Source organism: Eupeodes corollae, chromosome 3 (genome assembly GCF_945859685.1).
Source record: "Eupeodes corollae chromosome 3, idEupCoro1.1, whole genome shotgun sequence".
Lineage (NCBI taxonomy): Eukaryota > Metazoa > Arthropoda > Insecta > Diptera > Syrphidae > Eupeodes > Eupeodes corollae.
Genome location: NC_079149.1, coordinates 63,831,104 through 63,854,476, shown reverse-complemented (window position 1 = coordinate 63,854,476; position 23,373 = coordinate 63,831,104). Strand labels below are relative to the sequence as shown.

The 23,373-nt window shown below is 35.0% G+C and overlaps 1 protein-coding gene across 1 annotated transcript; it reads right to left on the bottom strand.

The window, feature by feature from the left end:
- Positions 1-1,854: 1,854 nt before the first annotated feature.
- On the bottom strand, positions 1,855-18,029 carry LOC129952429 (ATP-dependent translocase ABCB1). The gene is made up of 19 exons (XM_056064998.1): positions 17,851-18,029; positions 9,888-9,987; positions 9,695-9,808; positions 9,400-9,576; positions 9,214-9,314; positions 8,967-9,138; positions 5,650-5,970; positions 5,367-5,591; positions 4,972-5,301; positions 4,552-4,903; positions 4,367-4,452; positions 4,026-4,289; positions 3,793-3,954; positions 3,531-3,734; positions 3,359-3,460; positions 3,157-3,296; positions 2,531-3,092; positions 2,326-2,472; positions 1,855-2,264 (listed from the first exon to the last, which is right to left on the bottom strand). Exons 1-19 carry the CDS (start codon positions 17,958-17,960, stop codon positions 2,064-2,066), a joined length of 3,870 nt encoding a protein of 1,289 aa, XP_055920973.1. The 5' UTR covers positions 17,961-18,029; the 3' UTR covers positions 1,855-2,063.
- Between the last annotated feature and the right edge of the window lie 5,344 nt (positions 18,030-23,373).

Below are 23,373 nucleotides of genomic sequence, written 5' to 3'. Positions count from 1 at the left end.
AGGGAGGAGTGTTGCTAGCACTGGAACATTCATTATGGCACTTGTAGTACCCTTACATGCGGCTTTCTGAATTTTTATCACGTTTTAAGATTGGTAATCCTTTCAAGGCCTGGACTTACAATGTGTACATCCACAGAATCCGGGGACGAAAACGAGAAACGAGTAAAAATGACGATCGTCATTGGTCATTGTTCGCTACAGAGGAAAGGATCCTTTTGCGTCCTCTAAGATGATCCAACAAGATCTACGACTGGCAGTAAGTAGCGTAACAACAAGAAGGCGATTGTTGGAATACAATCTTTCCGCTCACAGTTAATGGAACTAGCTGTAGGCAATACGTCCGACGTCCAGAAAATTTCTAGTTTAAGCCTCAGTGCACTATTAAAACGGTAAAGCATAGAGGTGCTAAAGTGATGGCATGAGGTAGTTTCTCATATGCTGTTGTTGGCCCCATACATCAAATCATTGGCGCGATGGACCAGCGCGTTTATGTAGATATAATGACCAGTATGATGCTGCCTTATGCGAGTTTTAATATACCGGTTAAATGGGTATTTCAACAAGACAACGACCCGAAACACACCAGTACGTCTGCCAAGGAACGATTTCGAGTCAATGGGGTTGAGGTCATGGACAGGCCAGCTCAGTCGCCTAATCTCAATCACATAGAAAATGTATGGGCAGATGTGAAAAATGGTGTTTCTCGGCGAAGACCCTTGAATTCGAGGCAGTTGTGGGACGCAGTCGAGAAAACATGGAACCGAAATTTAGTTGAGAGTAGTCAGGCCCTTGTGAACTCTATGCCAAGCAGATGTGCAGCGATTATAAAATGCAAAGGGTTTTCCACAAAATACTGAGAAAAAGTCATAATTTTGAATATTATCTATAGATTTTTAAACCTTATTTTGTGTATCTCCACTTATTCCAGATAACCGTCGGAGCGGAACATTCTCCGCAATGCATCCTTTTTTGGAGATTGAATTCCGGTTTGAGGTAGTTTTCATCGGAAGAAATTTTACAGACATGAGACGACGCAATGCGATGGATATACATACATTTCAGACACCAACATCCCTTTGCCTTGGTCCAAATGAATTTAGCTGATTGGCTAGATCTTCTCAAAACACAGCCACAATTTCTGGTGACCTTTTTGCATAATTTTGAGCTATGTCTGCTGGATATTCGCTCAGCAGATTTATCATTCCCTCAGCGCTTGTTTTTTTCATTTTGCCTGAAAACGAACAGTCCATTATTAATAACACAAGATAACTAAAATAAAGTACTTGTCGGAGGACTTCGGAAAATTGTGTTTGAATCTGTCAAGAATAAAAAAGACAAGTACTTCATCGCAAAGCATCGCATGCAAATTGCATGCATTGAATATTGTCGGAGAGAATGTCCGACCAGCTGATCGGACAACTTCCTTGAAGCAAAATGTCCTCGATTCGGAGGAAATCGGAAAGAATTCCGCTCCGACGGTTACCTCGATAGCGACGATATTTTTAACACTTCGTTTTTATGTATTTTGATAAAATTCATGTTTTTACTACCTTATTCGTTTTAAAGTAAAAGTAATCTTTAAACATAATTAAAAAAAGGCTGGATTTCCCATTTTTTACAAAAGAAAAAATTACAAAACATTTGAGTCACGATTTAATCTAAAATGAACACAACTATACACATTAAAGTACAAGTTAAAATATTAATTACGTAACCGTAAGAGCGTAATTTCGTAATCATACCCATATGAATACATCAAGTTTTATATTTGAAAAAAAACATGTGTACACATCCACCTACATAGTTAGAGTTATAAATAAAATTAAATTCGATAGAATCAAATAAAACTAATATTTCCTGTACAAATATTTTTATTCAACGTTTTTTTCGATATGATGTACAATTTATTTATGTGCACATAAAAAATCTCCTTAAAAATTGTATATCTTAATTTTAAATTCAAATACAGAAAGATTATAAAACTTTATTTTATAAATATAATGAAAAAAAAAAACAGAGCCTCGTTATAGTTAGTCGAATACTACTAACAACATTACTCAGAATCATGTTGCACCAGATTGTAGTTTGTATAGATTGAAATAGATTCCCCGCATTTTAATCAGTTCTCGATGTGTACCCATTTCACTAACTTTTCCTGCGTCTATCACAAAAATCATATCACTGTCAACTATGGTCGACAGTCTATGAGCAATACTTATGCTCGTTCGACCTTCACTCGCAATTTCTAATGCATCTTGAACAACCTATAAAACAACATGGTTAGGTTTAAAAAACTGTTGAAACCATTTTTGAGTGTATTCAAACCTTTTCACTTTCTGCATCTAAAGCTGAAGTTGCTTCGTCGAGTAAAAGAATCCTAGGATTTCGGATAAGTGCTCGAGCTATAGCCACTCGCTGCTTTTGTCCACCAGATAGTTGAGTTCCCTTCTCTCCCAAACGTGTTTCGTATCCCTAGATAAACGATTCATAAAGTTTAGGCTTCAAAATATTATTCAATTTTGTAGTTTACCAATGGCAGAGTGGAAATGAAGTTGTGAATATTTGCTTTGCGGGCTGCCGAAATAACTTCCGCCTCTGACACAGTTCTTGAGTTATCTCCATAAGCAATATTTTCTGCAATAGACCTGTCGAAGAGGACTGGTTCTTGTGAAACAATCCCAAGTTGTCGACGTAAATTGCTTGTGGTCAAAGAGCGGATATTTTCTTTGTCGATAGACACTGAACCATCAGACACATCATAAAAGCGTTGTAAAAGCTGAATGCAAGTAGACTTGCCACAGCCTGATGGTCCAACCAATGCAATTTTTTGACCTCTAAATACTTCCAAATTCAATCCATTTAACACAGTAATATCCTTCCTGCTGGGGTAGCTAAACTTAACCTTATTAAAGTTGACATTGCCTTCTGATTCCCAAGGACGTTTGCTTGCATTCGGTGAATCTACTATTGCCGGTTTCCTGTTCAGCAATTTGAAGATATTCTCAGCAGCAGTAACACCTTTTTGGAAATTCGGTGCAAATGCTAAGGCGTTAGCTATAGACATTGTTCCCATTATCAACGCTTGTGAAACTCTGCATGTGAATAAATTATCATCATCTCAACGTCTTCAAGTCATTTTTTTACCCTGAAACTTACTTGAATACATTTCCATATGGCATTCCATTGTTGACAATGCAATATCCACCATAATACATGGTAGCAGCATATGCGAAGAACATAATTGATCTTGCCAATCCATAAACAAGGCCACGGTAATGTGTGTTCCGTTTCGATTTCTGCAAATTTAACAAAAACAATCTTTTATCAAAGGTAGACGGATGGTTATGAGGACACTAACATTGCACGATGGAAGGAGAATATCCATATATTGAACGTGGAACATATCTTCTCGGCCCAAAGAAACAACGGTTCGTACATTTGAAACTACCTCAACTGCGAGCTATTTTGCAAAGGAATAGAATAACCTGAGTTAATAAAAGGAGAAAAAGCTTAAATTGTTTTTAATTGACCTTTGTACATGTTTCCATTGTCTTGGTAGTTCCCATATTCTCATCAGCCATAACTTTTCTCTGGAAGTATGTGGCAACCAAAATGAAAGGAGTGAATGCTAAACCTATCAGACCTAAACTCCATTCGTAGTACATGGCAAGGCCAACACCCAGCACAAGAGTAGCAATTGATTGTAGAATAGTTCCAATTCTCTGTCCAGTGGCCTTTAAGTGAGATAAGTAAATAAGGTAATGAATTTTTCAAAACTTTTCTAAAACTCACTCCTTGTACTGCTGATGCATCGCCAGATAATCGAGCACAAAGACTTCCGGTTCCGTTTGTTCTGTCATCAAACCAACCAATTTCCTGTTTAAGCATTGCCTCAAAAACCATGCCACGAAGTCTTTCCGTCAATAGTTCTCCAGCTATTCCGAATGTGAAGATCTAAAAATGAATGTGCATAAGTTTCAGATAAATATTGAACAATAAGTTTTGATGCATTTAATTTTGCTTACCTGTAAAAATGTTGCAATTCCAATAACAACGCCACAAAGAACGAAGTATAAACTGTATATGTTTGTGTTTGTCCTAATATATGTTGAATCATCTGAAGCAAGGATTTGTAGAATTCCACCAAATAATAAAGCAAAAGCAGGCATAGCACATCCCATGATTATAGACGAAATAGAGCCAGCTAAGATTTGTGGCCATTCTGTTTTATTAAGTTTCATAACAGCCACTAGAGAATATGAACTTTCTTCTTCTGACGTTTGAAGTGGCTGTTTATTAAATTAAAAGGTAGAATCATAATTTTTATATTACGTTTACTCGTAACATGTTTTTTACAAACATTTACCTCATCTTCCTTAACAATTGCAATTTCGGTTTCGTCTTCATCCTCCGCAAACAAATCGGTTTTACCTTCAATTTCAGGGCTCAGGGCTAAAAAATATTTAAAAAAAATTAAAATATTTTTGTTCGGTATATTTTATTCAAATCATTTATTTCAGAATCTAAACATTTTTAGAACTTGTAACTTACCATCACTTACATCTCCCAGTTGAGTGGTCACCAGATTGAAATATTGTCCCTTAAGTTCCATTAATTGCAAATGTGTTCCACTTTCCACTACTTGACCTTTATCTATAACTATGATTTTATCTGCTCTGCGGATTGTCGAAAGTCGATGTGCAACTATAACTGTTGTTCTTCCTTCGCTGGCCTTTTCAAGAGCAGCTTGAACTTTGGCTTCACTCGCAGTATCTAAAGCAGAAGTTGCCTCATCTAAAAGTAAAATTTCCGGGTTACGCACAAGTGCCCTGGCTATTGCAATTCGTTGTTTCTGGCCTCCAGAAAGTTGAGCTCCTCGTTCACCAACCAGAGTTTCATATCCCTGTTAGGTAAAAAACAAATTGCCCCCATAAGATACACAATTTCAAAAAATAAATCCCATTCTTTTACCTGGGGAAGTTTTTTGATAAAAATATGCGCATTGGAAGCCTTTGCTGCTTCGATAATTTCAGCTCTTGTTGCATCTTCTTTTCCATATCGAATATTCTCGTAAATAGTTGTACCGAAAAGTACTGGTTCTTGGCCTACAACTCCAATTCTCTCACGCAAACTTTGCACATCGTATTCTTTGATATTTACATTATTAATAAAGATATTTCCACCATTTGGGTCGTAGAATCGTTGCAAAAGTTGAATACAAGTCGACTTTCCGCATCCAGACGATCCAACCAATGCAACAGTTTCACCTTTTTTAATTTTAAGATTGAGTTTTTGCAAAATCTGCAAAACAATTTATATGTGTAAATCAAAGCGGAGTTTTCAACATTCAAAAAGTTTTAACTCACCTTAATATCTGTCCGAGTAGGGTATTGAAATTCGACATCTTTAAACTCTATCTCTTCGAGATTACCCCGAGGTTTGACGCCTCTTCGTAAAATGGGGTTGATCTTAGGTTCCTTCTCAATAAGATGATACACTTTTGCACAAGCACCTTTTGCAATTCCAAATGCTTCAATATAAGGAGCCGCCATACCAATATTCATGGACCCCATCATAATCGAAAAAAAGACCTAAAAACATTGATGATTTTCATCTTCTATGATTCGATGATTATGATGATTGTCTTACAGTAATCATTGTTCCTGGAGTGTAATTTTCAAAACCTTCAATATGGTCATTAGCTTTTATGACCAATCCAACACCGTACCAAAAGGCCAAAGCATAAGATGCATAGATAAAAAACCATAACAATCCAAATCCAAGTCCAGAGAAAAATCCACGCTTAACATTGATTTTACGAGCATCTATTATATTTGATCGATATGCTGCTGCTTCTTTTGCTTCGCCTTCAAATGCCTTTACAGTTCGAATTCCACTCAAAGCTTCTTCGGCAATGTTACCACCCTTGGCATAGACATTCAATTCTTTCTTTGATAGCTTACCAGTAATCTATAATGATTAATAAATACAATACAAAATTATTTAAGTAAAGTTTGATTTGTTGAAATTGAAAGGAAGAGAACGATAAGTTTGAAGAAAAATCATTCCCTTCTTCAAAAAGCCGTTTTAGGCTGTTTGAAGAAGGGAATGATACAAACATTTCAAACATGATGGTAAGTGCTTTGGACTATCATGCGAGAGGTCTTGGGTTCGATCCCTGCTTGTGCCACCTAAAATTTTATTCACGGGTTCTGTCTCTTGCGAGGAATTGAAAAATTCTCCAAGAGTAATTTCTTGTCAAGAAAAAGTGCTCTCTCAAATTAGCCGTTCGGATTCGGCATATAAAATGTAGGTCCCCTAAATTTGTGACAACATTACTCGCACAAAGGAATGTTTGAGAGTTGTAAGTCACTAGGCCCTGGTTCTACATGGACTGTTGCGCCACCTAATTTATTTATAAGTAAGATACTAAAGTGATTAAAACTAGAAGAGAAAGATTTGTTTTTGCAAAATCATAATATCATAATACAATTTAATTTTAAGGGATATGTTCAGTTAAAACTTATCCTTAAAAAACTGGCAAGATTCAAATTTAGTTCAACTTAATCATTTAAAACAGTATTGTTTTGTTTGAGTGTGAAAAGCGTAACTTTGTCGACGAGTGTAATAAAAAGTTCAAATGTCCAAATTCTGAATGAATTCTAAATTTAAAGACGCACTATACTATTTTGATTAAGCTCTTATCTCCAAATTTCAGCTTAAAATCGTGGATGCATGTTTTTTTTGTACTAAAAGAAATTTTCTTTAAATAACTTAAAATAATTTTATTTTGACGATTTCTTTTAAATTTGAGAAATATTATTTATGCATATAAATATATTAGAGAAGTATTCATAATTTTTGTTTTCACGAAAATAAGTAAAAAGCAGAATTTATATTAAACTTTGCTCGAGAATGATGTGCTAACCATCTATTTCCTCTGCTTAAATTTGACAGGCAGTAACAAACCGAAACTTTAATTTTTAGCTGAAGCTGCATAATTTGTTTTATTTCTGGCTATTAACCTACGTAACAATACAAGTATTTCACTGAAACACCTTAAATTTTGGTCCTTAGACGAATTTTTGTACAGGGACAGTCAAAATTTACATTTCAATACTTCAAAATATCGCCGTAGTCTGCAGTAATATTTCTTATCAGTTGACTATCACATCCTAAACTATATTATGTGAATCACTTTTGATTATTAGCATTTCATTTAAAACTCCGAATTCAAATGTTTAACTCATTAAATTTTTATTTTAAGCACAAATGATTTGATTAATTTGCATCGATGTTTCCAATAGAAGTAGACAATCAAAAATAGATAACCTATCGAAAATGTATGCTGACAATTTCTAAGTCACTATTCCTATTTATATGAATAAAATATGTATACAACTTCAAAGTTAGTAACAAATCATACAAATAACCAAACAATATAGGTATAGCTTCTTACAGGGCGGAATTTAGAGGTCCAGAGGCCTCGGGGCAATAAAGGCCCCCTCACCACAAATTATTTTCAAAATAACATAAATAAGGAAAAAAGAATTATCTGATATTAAATTTTAGGGTTAACGAGCTTTTTTCGCCGAAAAATCTTTGATGATTTCGTTTAAATCCAGTTCTCGAAGTAAATCGCTTTCAATGTATATTTTTTATAATTTTCATTTTTGAAAATGAGCGGTCTCCAGTGCAATTTGTTACCATCAAAACCAAATACATTCTCAATGCAATTTCGAGGTTTGAGAATGTAGCTCTGAAATTTTAGTTTTCGATAATTTGGTAGTAAAATAGTTCCGGCGATTGATCTATTCCATAGTCCGTTTCCTTTTTGTATGAGTCAATCAAAGACACAAATTGAACCAACTTATTACCAAGACTAGGCTATAAATCTTCCGGATACACTTTCACCAATGTCTCTGCTGCAGCGTTCAAATTTTCAGCATCCATCTTCTTGATGTGATTCAGGAATCCAAATTTCAAACGTACAGCTTCATAGGCATGCAATCTTTCAGTAAGAGAAACGAATAGCTGGTCGTGGTCAATCACTGGGATGAAGGCGGACACGTTGTATTTTTCCTTGGGTGACAGATTTGCTTCTTGTGCTTTTTCCGTAATCGAGCAGATTCAACCTGACATATTCATCAGTATGGGATATTTTTTTGGCTGCTTCCTCGTATTTATCAAAATCATTTCGTTTGGATTCCACGAATGATTACAATGATTATAGTGAACGCATTGCCGATTGAAGAATCATTTTCGGGTCTTGCAACATACATATCGTTCCAAAATGTTGCAAAGAAAGCGGTTTCGAGACCACTCATCTTCTGTATAGAAGGTCTGTTGCTTTATTCCTCACGATGTCTTTTTGCTCCTTATTGGAAGATATGCTGGTTAGAGCTTCTTCGATTTCCGAATAGCCGTTGAATTCGATGCCGGTCTGTACTGGCTGTGAGAAAAGTGTACAAATTCTGCACGAAATCAAGGAATTGAACAGTCGATGGACAAGAGTTTGTGGAGGCCCCGGAGCTTCCACCCGGTTGCCCTTCCCTCAATCCGGCCCTGGCTTCTTAAATTATTTTAGAACTCCTAAAATTTTAAGCATATATTTAAAATGAACGCCCTTATATAATATTATTGAGATTTCGCAAAGCTGATAATCCAATAGGATTTCTGATACATACAATCTAAATACAATTTTTAAAATCTATCCTTCAACATTCAACAAATAATTGAAGGATCAGATAAAATTCATTTCAGCTCTGAAACCCGTCCACTCGGCGGACTCTTTGTTTCCATATTTTGAGCATAGTTTCAAAAGCATTTGATTTTTTTCTTTACTTTTGACCCTCGTTTTTGAAAAATTTCAACTAAAACTCACGCAGTCTTTGAGGCAATAGTTGACACTGATGCCAAGAAATAAATTACATTTCACTTAATTTAATTAACTACTTTGTACTTACTACTCCAACCACCGATAAAGATATAAGAGTGACGGGCAGACTTGTCAGGCATACCAAGGCCAATTGCCAGCCTTTAACGAATGCTAGTACCAAAGACGATATGAATGCTACGATAAAATTAGTGAATATCACAACTTTTTCTCCCAATCCATCCTCCATCTTTGTTAAATCTCTGTAATAAAATAAATTATTATTATTATTATTAAAATTTCATCAAATAGAGTTTATTTTTTTTTTGAGAACATACTCATTCATTCGGCTAGCTACTTCTCCGCTCTGATGAAAGTCATACCATGACATGTCTTGGTGTAAAATGGCTTTGAAAAATTTTCCTCGAATTGTGTAGATCTAAAAATGATTTTCGTTTTTTGAAGACAACATACACATTTAGTAGTTTAGTAAAATATAAAATAAAGAGGGTTATCAGACTAACCTGCGATTGAGCTGCATAATTGAACAGAGTAATGGAAAGATAACTGCATATCAACATAACAGCTCCGATATAAGCATTTTGCAGAGCAAAAGTTTTCACAGCTTCCAGTAATTCATCAGATTCAACACTTCTTGCATTTTCCTGTCCAACCAAATACAACCCGTATTTAACCATGGCCTGTAGATTGTAAGACATGAGTTCAAGTTTATTAATCAAGTTTCTATTTTATAGAAAACTGTTTCCATTAAAACAGTATAATGATAGATAACATGAATCGAAAAAAAGTCCTACTTACATCGGTCAAGTTTCCAAAAATTAAACTGTTGAGGGGAGTGGTTATTCCAGTTGCTATAGCACATAAGAAACCAACGAAGTACATTGTTTTATCCGTCCAACTGGAGTACTTGTACTAAAGAGTTTTTTTTTGAAAACAAAAAATAATATAACTTTTAAAAACCAGTTTTGAAAGTGTTTTAAGGGTTACTAACAATGCTTAAAAATGACACTTCAGGTGCCTCATCTTCTTTTCGGGCTTGAGATTCTTCCCGAGTCTCTTTGTGTTCCTTCTTTTGTTTATCATCGGATGAGCTGAAAGAAATAATTTATTTATTTAATTAATTAAAAAAAAGTATTTAACATATTATGATCTTTACTAAACTTAAATTTTGTTGGTCCAAATAAATGTGTATGTTACAAGAGGAGAAAGTGTTTGAAAGAATTTGAGTTTTATTACTTATTAATGGTCATAGTGGGATGTCTGTCCCAAATGGAACACAAGATGAGTGTAGGGTTAATAAAATAAGGTTCAGTATTATTTTCTCTGTATATTGTTGTATTTGAATACCATTTTTTATTTGGATTTCTGTATTTTCCGCAACAGAATCGAAGCAGTTTTCGCTCGAAGTTTTCCAACTCATTTGCAGCTGTTGGCGAAATTCTAAACCCACATCCAAATCCATATGTTAAAATAGGTCTTATAAGCGTTTTATAAATAAGCCATTTGGTTTGCTTTGAAGTGGAATTTGATGATAAAAGTTGTTTGAGCATACCGGAAACCATTTTGGCTTTATTCAACACTTCCCTAGCATGTTTATTAAAATTAAATTTATTTTAGTAGCGTCGTATACCAAGATATTTTGGTTCCGTTATTAGTGGGATCACAAAATTGTCAATTAAAAGTTATAAAGTTTTACTCTCTTTAACTGCCTTACGATGTTCTTTGCCATAAGTTTCTAAAACAGGTTATGCTGCTACTTTTCCCTGCGTTAATTACTAATCCCCAATAGTAGAGGTACGAGGTTAAAGTGGGCACGGAATCCTTGAATTTATCTAGTGCATTGGGTGCCTTACTGCACTTGACAATATCTTAGCGTCATCTGCATATAAAAAGGCTTTCATTGCTATCCTAGAACTCAGAAAACTGACTATCATTCGTATAAAGGCTTCTGAAAATTCCAGTGCTATCAATTTAAAAATTAGTCCGTGCGCGATGTAGAAACAAAGGCAGCCTGCATATCTAGGTCAAGAACAACGGAACACTTTTTATTCCTGAGGTTTTGAACAATTCTATCATTCAGAATCAGTAATGAGTGTTCAGTGGAATGATTTTTTCTGAATCCGAATTGGTTATTAATAATAATATTTCTTTCATCGCAAAAACTGTCTAGGTAATCAGCTAAAACTCTTTCGAAATGTTTTCCACCATTTGACAATAAAGATATAGGACGAAAGTCTTTAATTTCATTCCCAGTTTTTTTCTTTGCTATAGGAATAAGCTTTGATTTTTTCCATAAAATGGGAAAGTATTCATTTTTTATGCATTGATTGAAAATACAAAAGAGTGTTATATCAAATGTATGAGAGCATTTTCGGAAAATATAATTAGACATTTTATCTATACCATAATAGTTGTTGTTGTTTTATTTCATTCTATAAGCATTAATTTTGTCTGGAGACGTAAAAGGTAGAGCTAAGTTATCAGAGGTAGTGTTGCTTGATAAGAAAGTCGTCAAACATATATTAGCATATCTATTTTTAAACTCGTTGACTGTTAGATTAACATGATTTGCTAAGTTTCTGTCAAACACGGGTATTTTTTCAGAGTATAAATCGGAATACGATGCCTTAAACGCAATGAGCTTATCTGCACTATCTGAAAGTTCTTCTCCATTAAAATTGATAGTATATTTGGCAATATTCGTTCCAAAATATTTTCGCCAGTTATCCTGTCAATTTCTTTAAAAGCTGGTGTAGAAGGCTTTATTTTTCTTAAACGTGATCTAAAGTCATTATCAAGATCTATTTTAACTCTTTCAGCTATTATTTTATTTAGACATTGTAATCTAGATGACAACTCCTTTTCTTTTAAGTTTTCTTTGCCAAATGCTTTGAATATTCAAAAGATTTTTAGTTAAAAGTAAAATCTTTTTGTACTTCATGTTCATGATTTTCTACACTTGTATTTATTTTATTACTCACATCTTGTATTATATCGTCAATTTCAGCATTAGAAATATTGGAAGATTCATTCTAGAAAGACTATTGTGTAGTTGTATTCTAAAATTATCCCAGTTTGTATTTTTGAAACAAGTGTAGGTAGCAGGAGGTACTAGTACAGGGTAAACGTTGAATATTTGTATATTAGTTTCTATACCAAAATGGTCAGAAAGAAAAGAAAATGTTTTGCAAACAGTATTATTACCTGTGTGTAATGAACTCGAGAACATGAAAAAGTCTAGTATGGACGATGATCTTGGAAATGTCGCCTCCTAATATAACCGTGTCATAAGAACTTGCGATGCTAAGCAGCCTATCTAACTCGCTGAAAAGTGACTGACCTGCTGCTGATGGAATGCAAATACTTCCAAGATGTATTCGTTTCGTAGCCCGATTATTGTTCTGGCAAATTAAGAAGGTATCACTGTAAAAGGATACTTTATTAAGTTTAAACTTTTCTTCAATAACGATGGCTGTTCCCCTAAAATCGTCATTTCTTAGTAGGTTGTAACCTTCAAATGAAGAGTTATGTCTCTTGTGTCCTTTCTTAAAGAAAATGTGATATCAACTGTAATAACATTATCTAGTGTCAAGTCACTAAAAACATCTGGCACATCGCATATAAGCTCGATAATCGGTGTCACAACCGGCAACAGTCTAATAGGAAAGCACGCCACACGGCTAGGTGTATTTTCAAATGACTTTTGCAGAAGCTGATGCTCCAGTAGTGGATATAATATTGACTACAAGAAAAATAATTTTTCTATTTTGCCAGTTTGATGCATTTAGTATTTAGCATGTAATACAAAAACCATGGTCAGATTCTTAAGAATGATCACTCTATATCACTGACAAAGATCGGATGTAATGACAAAATACATTACAGTTTAGGCTGGTGCTAATAAATTGGCAAAGGGGGCTTCATTTGCAGTCAACTGCATTCCTTGAACGTACATTTGACCAATTCAACTGGTTAGTTTTTGAGTGTCATAAACTTCAAACGCAGAAGTTTACTTCCCTAACTTCTATCTTCAGTATATCGTACACAAACTACCAAAAACCTTACTGTCTACGAATCACTCCTCAGGCAAACTACAAGTCCATCCAAATTTGCATGTCGTATTGTAAAGAAATATTACCCTTTTACATAAAATATTAAAAGAAATGGTGCTACAAAATAAATAAATCCTAGAGGAATAAAGTTAAACTTTCAGTTAATTAAAAAACATGATCGATTGTCATTCTGACATAAGTTGATTTGACTTGATAGTTAGGGAGATTTTACTTGACTAACTTTCCATACAAAGATCTGCTGCGTTAGTATTTAATTAATATAAAAAAGGAAGGTCGTCAAGAAAGGGCCTACAACACCAACGCACGTCTTGGTTAAAACGTCACCATGGACAGACGTAACTTTGAGGTAGTCAAGGATTTCGTCTACCTAGGCTGTAAATGCAGAAAACAACACCAGCTCTGAGATCAAACGAAGAATAACTCTTGCTAAGCGCTGTTTCTTCGGGTCAAGAAAACAATTGAGTAGCAAAGCCCTTTATCGAGAGACCAAAGTGTCGCTTTTATATAGGACTCTCATCATCCCCGTCCTGCTATACGATGCAGAAACATGAACTATGACAAAAGCGGATAAAAGCACCTTGGTCGTGTGATCTACGGTCCCGTAGGCATAGCAGGGGAGTGAAGGAGAAGATGGAACGACAAGCTATACGGCTGTACAGCGACGAAGACTTAGCCAGACGATTAAAAGTCCAACGACTAAGGTTCACGTAGAGCGCATGGAAACCAACTCTCCGGCCCGGAAAATATTCGAATCCACACCCACAGGACAGCGCAGTAGAGGAAGACCGCAGATCAGTGGAAATTGACCTCACCCAACATGGAGCACGAAACTGGAGACATCTAACTAGGGACTAAGCTAGATGGAGAAGTTTGTTGTTTGTAAATAAGTAAGTAAAAGAGGATCATCACATCATATTAAGTTCACTATTTTATGACATGCTTTTAAGATAAGTAGGATCTTCGTATATAGTCTAAGATTTTCCCCAACAATAGTAAGGGACCTAAAGATTAAATAATTGAAAAATAATAAGAAGTGAAACAATCGGAAATTGTTTTTTTTTTTTTGTTTAATTTATCGTTAAACCTCAATTAACTAATATATAGAAGTATACAAGAAACACTTAAACTTTCATATCAAAGTTTTTTCAGCGATAGTTTTTATTTGTTATCCATAAGATCTGCAGCAAGTATTTAATCTTGATAGTAAACAAGCTCTTTATGATAAACCTCTGCAACACAAAACCAGAGACCAAAATATAATCTTAATTTTTGCCAGTGGGCAAAATCTAATCTTAATTTTGGATCATTAAAATCGATCCAGTTAAATGGAACAACTTCGTCTTGTTTTGGTATTTATGAGTTAAAAAAATGCCTGAATCAAATTATGTGTTAATAAGAAATAGTTATCAATTTTTTAATCTGACTGTCGAATGAACTTATGAATCATGAGGTAAAAGACCTTTATATCATTTTTTGGAACAGCATAGCTTATAATATGGCGCATGAAATCATTTCGGCTTTGGGTACCGAAAAACAACTTGAAATACTCTTTTTTAAGTTTATTGAAAATGTCATCTATAAGTATGTTTTCCTTTAGTTTTTGGCAACGAAACCCAAAAGGAGAATGAGGAAAACCCGTGCCCTTGGAGTGATAGTGCATAGAACTACGATAATAGAGGTATAGGGTTCAATCGCTACCGGTACGACCAACTGTTTTTTTTTTCAAGGGTACTGTTTTGCACCTAATTTATTTATTTATTGCCCACAATTGCAATATACATATATTGTTAAAAAGCCTAGCTTTAGGACATTATTATTTTAGATAGACACAGATCTGCAAACCATGGGATGTAGGCAGTATATGTCAACAAACAGTGCAATTAGAGCAAAAATCAATTGTAATATGGTGACATTAAAATGACAGTATTAGTAACTTAGACTGAATAGATCACAGAAAAAATTAACTTTTTTACCAATGATAACTAATAGTAAAAAAACATTATGGTTATAGAATAGTTCGCTTTCAATGTTCTATTAAATTCAACATTTTTCAATCTGATTTATTGAATTTAATGAATGAATATGAAAATAAAGATATACCGTTGAAAAGCTCATTTCAAGAGCATTGTTTTGATCATGATCACCGAATTTATATCATTGGTACAAGAAAGTATTATGACAAAAACGATTTTTCTTTTAACTTCTACTTCGTTTATTTAACTTAGTAAAATGTTTTTTTTTTGATTGGTAGTTTAGTTTAATCATCTCAAAGTGTATAAAACAAAACAAATTGTCCATCGATTTCAACTTTTAAAAAGTGATTTTCGTGCTAAGCTTAAACAGGATGTCGTGGTATTAGATACGAAAGAACTTCTTTAACAATAAGCTTAATAAAATCCATTTAGTAGAAATGTTTTTGTCATTTTGATGAATAATATTTTTTAGAATTTTATAAGTAATAAATAATACCTAACTTTTACATATAACAGTAATTTCATCAAATGCAATCAGTGTATCAGCGTAGATGGTGGTTACCACTGCGAGAAGAACAATTGGTCAATCAATCAAATGTCTTGGGTTTTTAGTAGCGGCCGACATGACCGGATTTAGAGGTCCAGAGGTCTCGGGGCAGTATAGAAGCGGAGCCCCCTCGCCCCAAATTATTTTCAAAATAAAGCAAACTATTTTTTGTCCCTCGAGTTTTTCAATAAATAATTTATTGTGAAACCAAGTAGATTCCATTAGTATTGAACAAACACATATAAATATAAAAGGAAAAAAGAATTATCTAAAATTTAATTTTAGGGTTAACGAACGGAACATTTCGAGCTTTTTTCTCAAACGTACAGTTTCATAGGCATGCAATCTTTCAGTAAGAGAAACGAATAGCTGGTCGTGGTCAATCACTGATGGGATGAAAGCGGACACGTTGTATTTTTCCTTGGGTGACAGATTTGCGTCTTGTGCTTTCCCGTGATTGAGCGGATTCAACCTGACATTTCTCGTTCTGGTGCGGGTGCTTGATTGTACATATTCATCAGTATGGGATATTTATTTGGCTGCTTCCTCTTATTTTTCAAAATCATTTCGTTTTGATTCCACGAATGATTACAATGATTCTAGTGCAAGGATTCAAGAATCATTTCCGGGTCTTGCAACATATTGTTTTGAGTGAGGAATGACGATTGAAACGTGACAAAAATTTAGCACGTCAGAGTCCGGTTGGCTGCACACTTCGCTCATATGAGTGAAGAGAAACCAGTTTGGAAAATCCTTTGTACTACATTTTAAAGTCAGCGTTGCAAACTAAGCTTATTTTGAAGTAATGGCGTAGACCAGGACGCCCGAAGCATTGGAGAGATTGTTGAATGAGGCCAAAACCGGACCGATCAGAAGATGAATATAATTTAATGTAGTAATTGAACTTTCGACCAAATAAGTTCCTGATCAACTATAAAAACTTACAGAAGACAATATAAAAATATGAAAATAAACAAATCGAAAAAATAACACCAAAAAGCATCAGAAAGTTCTTAATAAAAGTTCAGTTTTTATAGAATAAATTACAAACAAAAATTACTTCGCATTATTTTTTTTTTAATTTAAGAGTCCTTCGCATTTTAATATTGCTGTTTCGATTGACACATAATTTCAATGAACCTAGTCAAAATCATAATGATAAATGATAGTTAATGCAAAAGCCTTAAAGATAAGTCCCTGATAGCGTAAGGTATTTACTTTACTACGAATATGCAAGTCAGAGCTTTATACCCTCAGCTGATAAGGCCGCAATAAATCAATCATATATTTTTAATTATTACTTTGCGGCCAATAGACTGTTTTTTTCGAAAATGGGTAACGAAAATTATCTTATATCCATTGTATAATATATTCTAAAATGAGTTTCAATTTTATAATTATTACATATTATTAAAAAAAATAATAATAAGATTATAATCGTATGTACGTAGTACGTGATAATCGATTAAAGAATTCATTAACAACTTTATTCTTCTAATCATATTAATGCTTTTACCCCCTTTTTGAGGTTTATTACATTGTACCACAGTGGAAAACCCAATGGAATGTATACAGCGTACATAATTCAAGAATAACAAACAGTTTTTTGATTATTTGGGGGTTATGATCTTGAAGACGTCCTTTTTTTTAGCACATTGTGTGTTCTTTCATGGTTTCAACATTGTATTAGCTCTCAATTTCAAGATCTTAAAACAATTAATTTTTCAAACATAAATATTTTCAACGCAGATTTATACAAAAACTCAAATTTCCTTGCAGAGGAAATGATTTAGGAGTAAGTTTTGTAAATATTTATTACAGGAAAACCTTGTATTTCCTAACGGCGAATTAAATTCTTTGATTTTTTTCTAAAGAAGTTAACCTGGTTAATTGACTGAGTTTACCCAATAAATTTCATTTAACATTTTCGAAATGTGAAAAATGATTATGTTAAGTATGTTATTTAATTTCTATGAATAATGCTCTAGCTTTTTCTTTCCATTTTCTGAAATTATCATTCAACTACTTTCAACATATTTCATGAGACACTTCACTTATGCACTGTGGACCATAATATCTTTTTTTCACGCTTATCACTGTATATTTACAAAATATAAAACCTCAAACCGAAAAGGTTTAATACTTTCAAACAAATGGTTTAGCGAAATACAAATACTGTTTAAAACACTCTTGAGTGGTTGGTGTTAGTTTTGGATGGTAGATTTTCTGCCTTATATAACAAATTCTTATAATTCCACTTATTTAAAATACACAATTTTAAATTTCCGAATTCAAGCCACTACTTAAGGCTTCTTGAGGCAAGTAAATGTTTATGTTGATTGATATTATTCAAAAACTTACAAGAAGGATTTATTTTTCTCTTTAGAAGTTCCATTTTGAATAGAATCTTCTAGGATGATATTCGTATTATAAAAGGACAAATCGTCCTTTTTATTGTCAGTTGCACCCATTCGTTTAAATAAATGTTAATTTATTTTTCCGATGTTAACGCGAACCAGGAAGAAATCAAACTGAATGTATTGGCAAAGGCATCGAACTATTTTGTAAATAAATATGGTTTATCAATAACTCGTATCTTAAGATTGATTTTGTTATCTATATTAATACCATTCTGAATAATATATCTTTGCATGTGCCAAAACCTTTCATTAGACATAAAAGGTCTCAAGAGCTACAAGTCTACATTTTGACACATGTACATTATAGTAAAACAGTAGTATATTAGTATTAAATTTGTATAGTCAGTATAAACAATTTGGTATTTGAATGGTCTTATTAATGAGTGTATTAAGTTGTGAAATAATATAGAGCTTTTGCTTTCTCTTTTTTTGTTTGGATAAATTAGTTCAGACAACCTTTTTTTCAAAAAAAAGAAAACAATTGTCATTGAGTTTTAAGCCTTCTTTAGTCATACAAGTACATAAACCTATTACATTGCATTTTTAAAATGTGTCAGCTACATTTTATTCCATGGGACTTTGAGGATAAATTATATTAAAAAAAATTGTTTTTAAGTGTTCAATGATATGCCAAAGAAATATTTGAAATTTATATGATATTCAAATATCACACAGCTAATCTAAAAACAAAAATGTAATATAATTTTGTGTAGCTCGTATATAAAATTCTTCTGTCACAGTGTTAATTTCCATACTCTTCCGAAACGACTTAAACAAATTCAACGAAATTTTGCACACAAATTCATCAATTTTTTATATTCCTAAATGCTATAGTTTAATTGCATTAATAAAAAATTAATTAATAAGTCATGGCAAAAGGAAAATGGTGCTCAAAGGAAAAAAGAAGTCTGATCTTGAAAATGAAGTCAAAAGGGCGGACGTTAATAGACACTTTTAAGTTGTTAGAATGCTCCAGGAAGCTGGTTTATAATCCCCTTCCTCATTTCAAAAAGTTTGGAGTGATTGAAAACGTTAAACAAAACCCCCGGGCCAAAAGACAACTAAAAATGAAGATAGAATTATTTATTGGTTATCGACCAAGGATCACCTCCAGTGCCATTCGAAGCGAACTTTTAACGGACTATGGAGTAAATGTTCCCTAATGGACCATAAGACGCCAGTAAAATGAAAACAATCTACGTGGGTGCTTTGCCCAGAGAAAACCGCTTGTATAAAAAAAATCTGAAATTTAGGTTACAGTTTGTCAAAGCTCACCTAGGTAGGTAGGTAGAAACGCGATCTCAAGGCAACCTAGCCTGAGATCCAATTAGCGCTGTAGTGCGCCGTTTTGATACCAAAAACTCGTTTGACCTTTGATTGAAAGGGATAGATTGATAGAGAAGCTTCATAGCGATTATGTTAGAGCCATTTTGTCGCATTAAGAAAAAAGAATAGGTCTCTTATCTTTGTCTCAGATAGCTCATCAAGTTTGGTCACTACAACTACGGCAAAAGGTGTTGTGAAAGATACCCAACTTCTCTGCATGAACTCCTATAGGCCAATGTCCGGAACAAACCGCAACAATCCTGGCTATTTCTTGCCTTGGCCTGCATAGAAGATAGTTTGTACGGGTTTTGTTATAGGGGGGCCATATCTTCCTAGATATAATGCAGTTGGGTAAATTGCTCCACCTTCGGTTAGATTCAGTTTGGTAGATAGAAAAGATTTTACTCTTCATAGCACCAAGAGGAATGTTAATCATTTCCGCAAGTGAGCTATGAAGGGCCGATCCTTGTCAGGCTAGCTCGTCAGCCCGTTCATTTCCCACGATACCACTATGGCCCGGAACCAAGATCAGATTCGCAAGCTAATCGCGACATTGCTGGACCAATTTAGAAAAGGAAATGGCCGAGTTAATGGCTTTGACAGCTGCCTGACTGTCTGTAAAGATAGCCACATTTCGGTTTTGGTTTGGGTTTTGTTTAAATATCTTACATGCCTCCCTTATTGCCAGCAGTTCAGCCTAAAAAACGCTAGCAAAGTCAGGAAGCTTAAAGGATTTGGCTACATTTAGGGACTCAGAAAAGATCCCAGAACCAACTTCGCACTCCATCTTGAGCCGTCGGTAAAGATGGTTGTGTCGAAACCTATCGACACGATGTCATCCTCGCAATCTTCTCTCGATGGGAAAATAACCTTGAAACCCTTACTAACGTTCAAAGTAGGAGTGCAGTAGTCAGTGTCTACCGAGATAATATCTGAGGGAATTAATTTCGTAGTGTTGCTGTGAGCATAAGGTTTTGACAACCAGCTATTTGATTCCTTCAGCCTAATAGCGCTGCAGGAAACTATGTATTTAATAAAAAGGTCGATTGGTAGAAGATCCAAAATAACATTTAAGGGCCCGTTTAGCAAGTACGCATGGCCCCTGTGGTGCCCACGCAAGCTGTTCTCTGAACCTTCTTTAACTTATTAATGTTATAGGCTTTGCTAAGAGCAGGCCACCACACAATCGAACCATATGTTAAGATAGGGCGTAATACGGCTGTGTACGTCCATAAAATCATCTTCGACTGAACTCCTCACTTTTTGCCAAAAGTTTTGCTGCAGGACTAGAAGGCAACACAGGCCTTCTTAACCCGTACTTCAATATTTAGTTTCCAGTTTAGTTTAGGGTCGAGTATAACTCCCAAAAATTTTGCACTGGAAGACAATGATAGGATTTGACCATTGAGTCGAGGTAGCGTGAAGGGCGGTACTTTAGTTTTGGTGGTAAAGAGCAACAGTTCAGTTTTACTTTGGTTAACCCCTAGTCCACAACAAGTGGCCCAGTTGCTAACTTTTTTCAAAGCTGACTCCGTGATTTCACTAATCACAGAGGTGTACTTTCCTGACACCAATAGCACCAAATCATCCGCGTAGGCTACCGCCTTCACTCCATATCTCTCTAATTTAACGAGAATTGTATCCATGACCAGAAGCCATAGAAGAGGCGAAAGAACACCACCCTGGGGTGTTCCCCTACTCATATGTTTTGTTGCGATTGTATTGCCTAGAGAGGCTCGAATCTTCCTACCACTGAGCATGGAAATAATACATTCTCGAATGAAGTCTTCTACACCGAACTTAACGAGCACCTTCTATGTCAAGGAAGGTGGCAAGAGTAAATTCTTTATAATGGATTGTTTGTTCTACAGTACGCACTACCTCATGGAGGGCAGTCTCCGTAGATTTGCCCTTAAGATAAGCATGCTGAGAGCTTTCGTGAGGTTGTCCAACTAGGATTTCTCTAATTTGGTAATCAAGAATGCGCCATGGAGCTGCCACATCATGCAACTTTTGATTTTGAAGCATAACTGGCAGTATACCATCCATGCCTGGGGATTTTTATGGGGAAAAAGTATTGATGGCCCACAAAATATTTTCTCTGGTTATAACGGAATTCAATCGCTCTATATGAGCTACGTTTAGCTCTGTGGTTTCAAGCGATTGGGGGTTATCACTCTCGCAAAAAAAAAAAAGTGCGTCTTCATCAGTAGCTTAAGAGATTCGGCTGGAGAGGCTGTCCAAGTTCCATCAGGCTTTTTTAGAAACGAAGGATTACAGTGTTCCTTCGATAAAACTTTGCTGAGTCTTGTGGAGTCCTTTATGTCTTCGATTGATTGACAGTATTTTAAGAGAGTCTTTATACGGTTGGTAACTTATGCTTGTGGCAGATATTGAAAATTGTCCTCGTCATTTTCCTAAGACTGGACAGTTCTTCATTCCACCAAGAAGGAAGGGTTTTACGGCTATATTTAACTGGTCAAGAGATTCTAAAAGCTTTACTTATAGAAGTTCCAAAGGTTTTCACCTTTGATTCAAGGTCTCCTATCGATTCATTGAGATTCGGTAAGTCTATAGGAGTGCTATGAATAGCACTGCCTATACTTTCTGTGGTTTTGGGTTGCTCACAAGTGCTGGAACTACCAACGCTAAATGAGCTCCCCTTCAAGGTCTCCTGGCTGGAGGCCAAGAATTCATCCTCCAAGTCTGTGGAGGGTTCTACGTTCGTCTTGTCTATTTCGTCCATTATACCGGGGAAAGGTAGAAAATAAGGCGGACCCTGCCAAGGCATCCGAATGAGCTCGTTAGCGACTGGTTTGCCCCCAGCCTTTCATTCTTCGGCACGGATTATGTAACACGCTCACACCACCACTGAAATTAGGGACCCCGTATCTATGGTCAAATTGCATTGCTAAAGCTTGCTACTATTAAGGAGTAGGAAACTTCAGCAATTCAACCTGACCTGTGGTGATCATTACCGCCCGGCACCCACTGGGAGGGTTTGAAACGAGTATTTTTGCCAGGCAAAAAGCTCACCTAGGCAAACCGTGTTCTGGAGCTATGATTCCAAATTCTGCCGGTTCGGATCGGATGGGAAAAAGTATGTATGGCGTCTAAAAAAAACAGGGAATATGATCCAAGACACACCATTTAAACGGTGAAACACGGTGGAGGCAACGTTATGGTCTGGGCTGCTTTTTCGTCGCACGGCGGCGCGGCGCGCGTTGGCCCCATCGTAAAAATTGGCACTAAAATGGACCAGAACATGTACAGAGATACCCTGTTGGGTCATATGTGACCAATTTTAAGTTATTATGGCGCTTCATGCACGACAACGACCCTAAGCACACTTCAAAGTTAGTGAAGTGTGCCTTAGAGGTGAATAAAATCGACGTTTTAAGTTGCCAGCACAATCACCCGATCTTAACCCGATCGAGAATTTGTGGAATGATGTTGAACAGCACATCATATCACAATTGTGGCATGAGATTGAAAATGCTGGGTATGCAATTCTAAAGTCACGATGTAAGGCTTTGGTTGAAAGTTTCCCAAGAAGAATTGCTTCTGTACTGCAAAACAAAGGGTTCCCTACCAAATACTAAGAAAAACTTAGAATTGATAACGGTAAGTAAAATTTTACCAAGAAACTGTTGAATGTGCTAAATTCATGTACAGGCGCAAAATTGATGTTTCTACATTCCATACTGTTTTCTTCTTACAGATGTTAAATATATTTGATGAAGCACTATGATAACATAGTGCTATGTATATGTAATGTAATAAAATAAATAATAAGAAAACAAATTGAAAATTAAATGGTTTTTTTTTCTTTAACAAGTCTGCTAAATTCAACAACATTTGTTACCAGGAGACTTGGTGTCATACAAATCTATTGATACAGTTTGTGATGCTACCGAAACTAAGTTATCGAAGCCATTATTCTTAATGGCAAATTCCTAGTTGAAATTATATTATTACCGCAGATAATTATTATACCCACAGATGTGTAAATTCAATTCAAACGCCTTCCATTTCCAATTAGATTGACATTTGCAATGACTATCAATAAATCTCAATGCCAAACTATGTCCGTCTGCGACTTAGATTTGAGCACTTCATGTTTTTCACACGGACAATA

Excerpts from the sequence above, each read along its gene's own strand:
- LOC129952429 (XM_056064998.1), bottom strand. The coding sequence starts at position 17,960 with ATGGGTGCAACTGACAATAAAAAGGACGATTTGTCCTTTTATAATACG. Across the intron at positions 3,093-3,156 it reads CCATATGGAAATGTATTCAA|AGTTTCACAAGCGTTGATAA; the intron begins GTAAGTTTCAGG and ends ATTCACATGCAG. Across the intron at positions 2,473-2,530 it reads TCATTTCCACTCTGCCATTG|GGATACGAAACACGTTTGGG; the intron begins GTAAACTACAAA and ends TCGTTTATCTAG.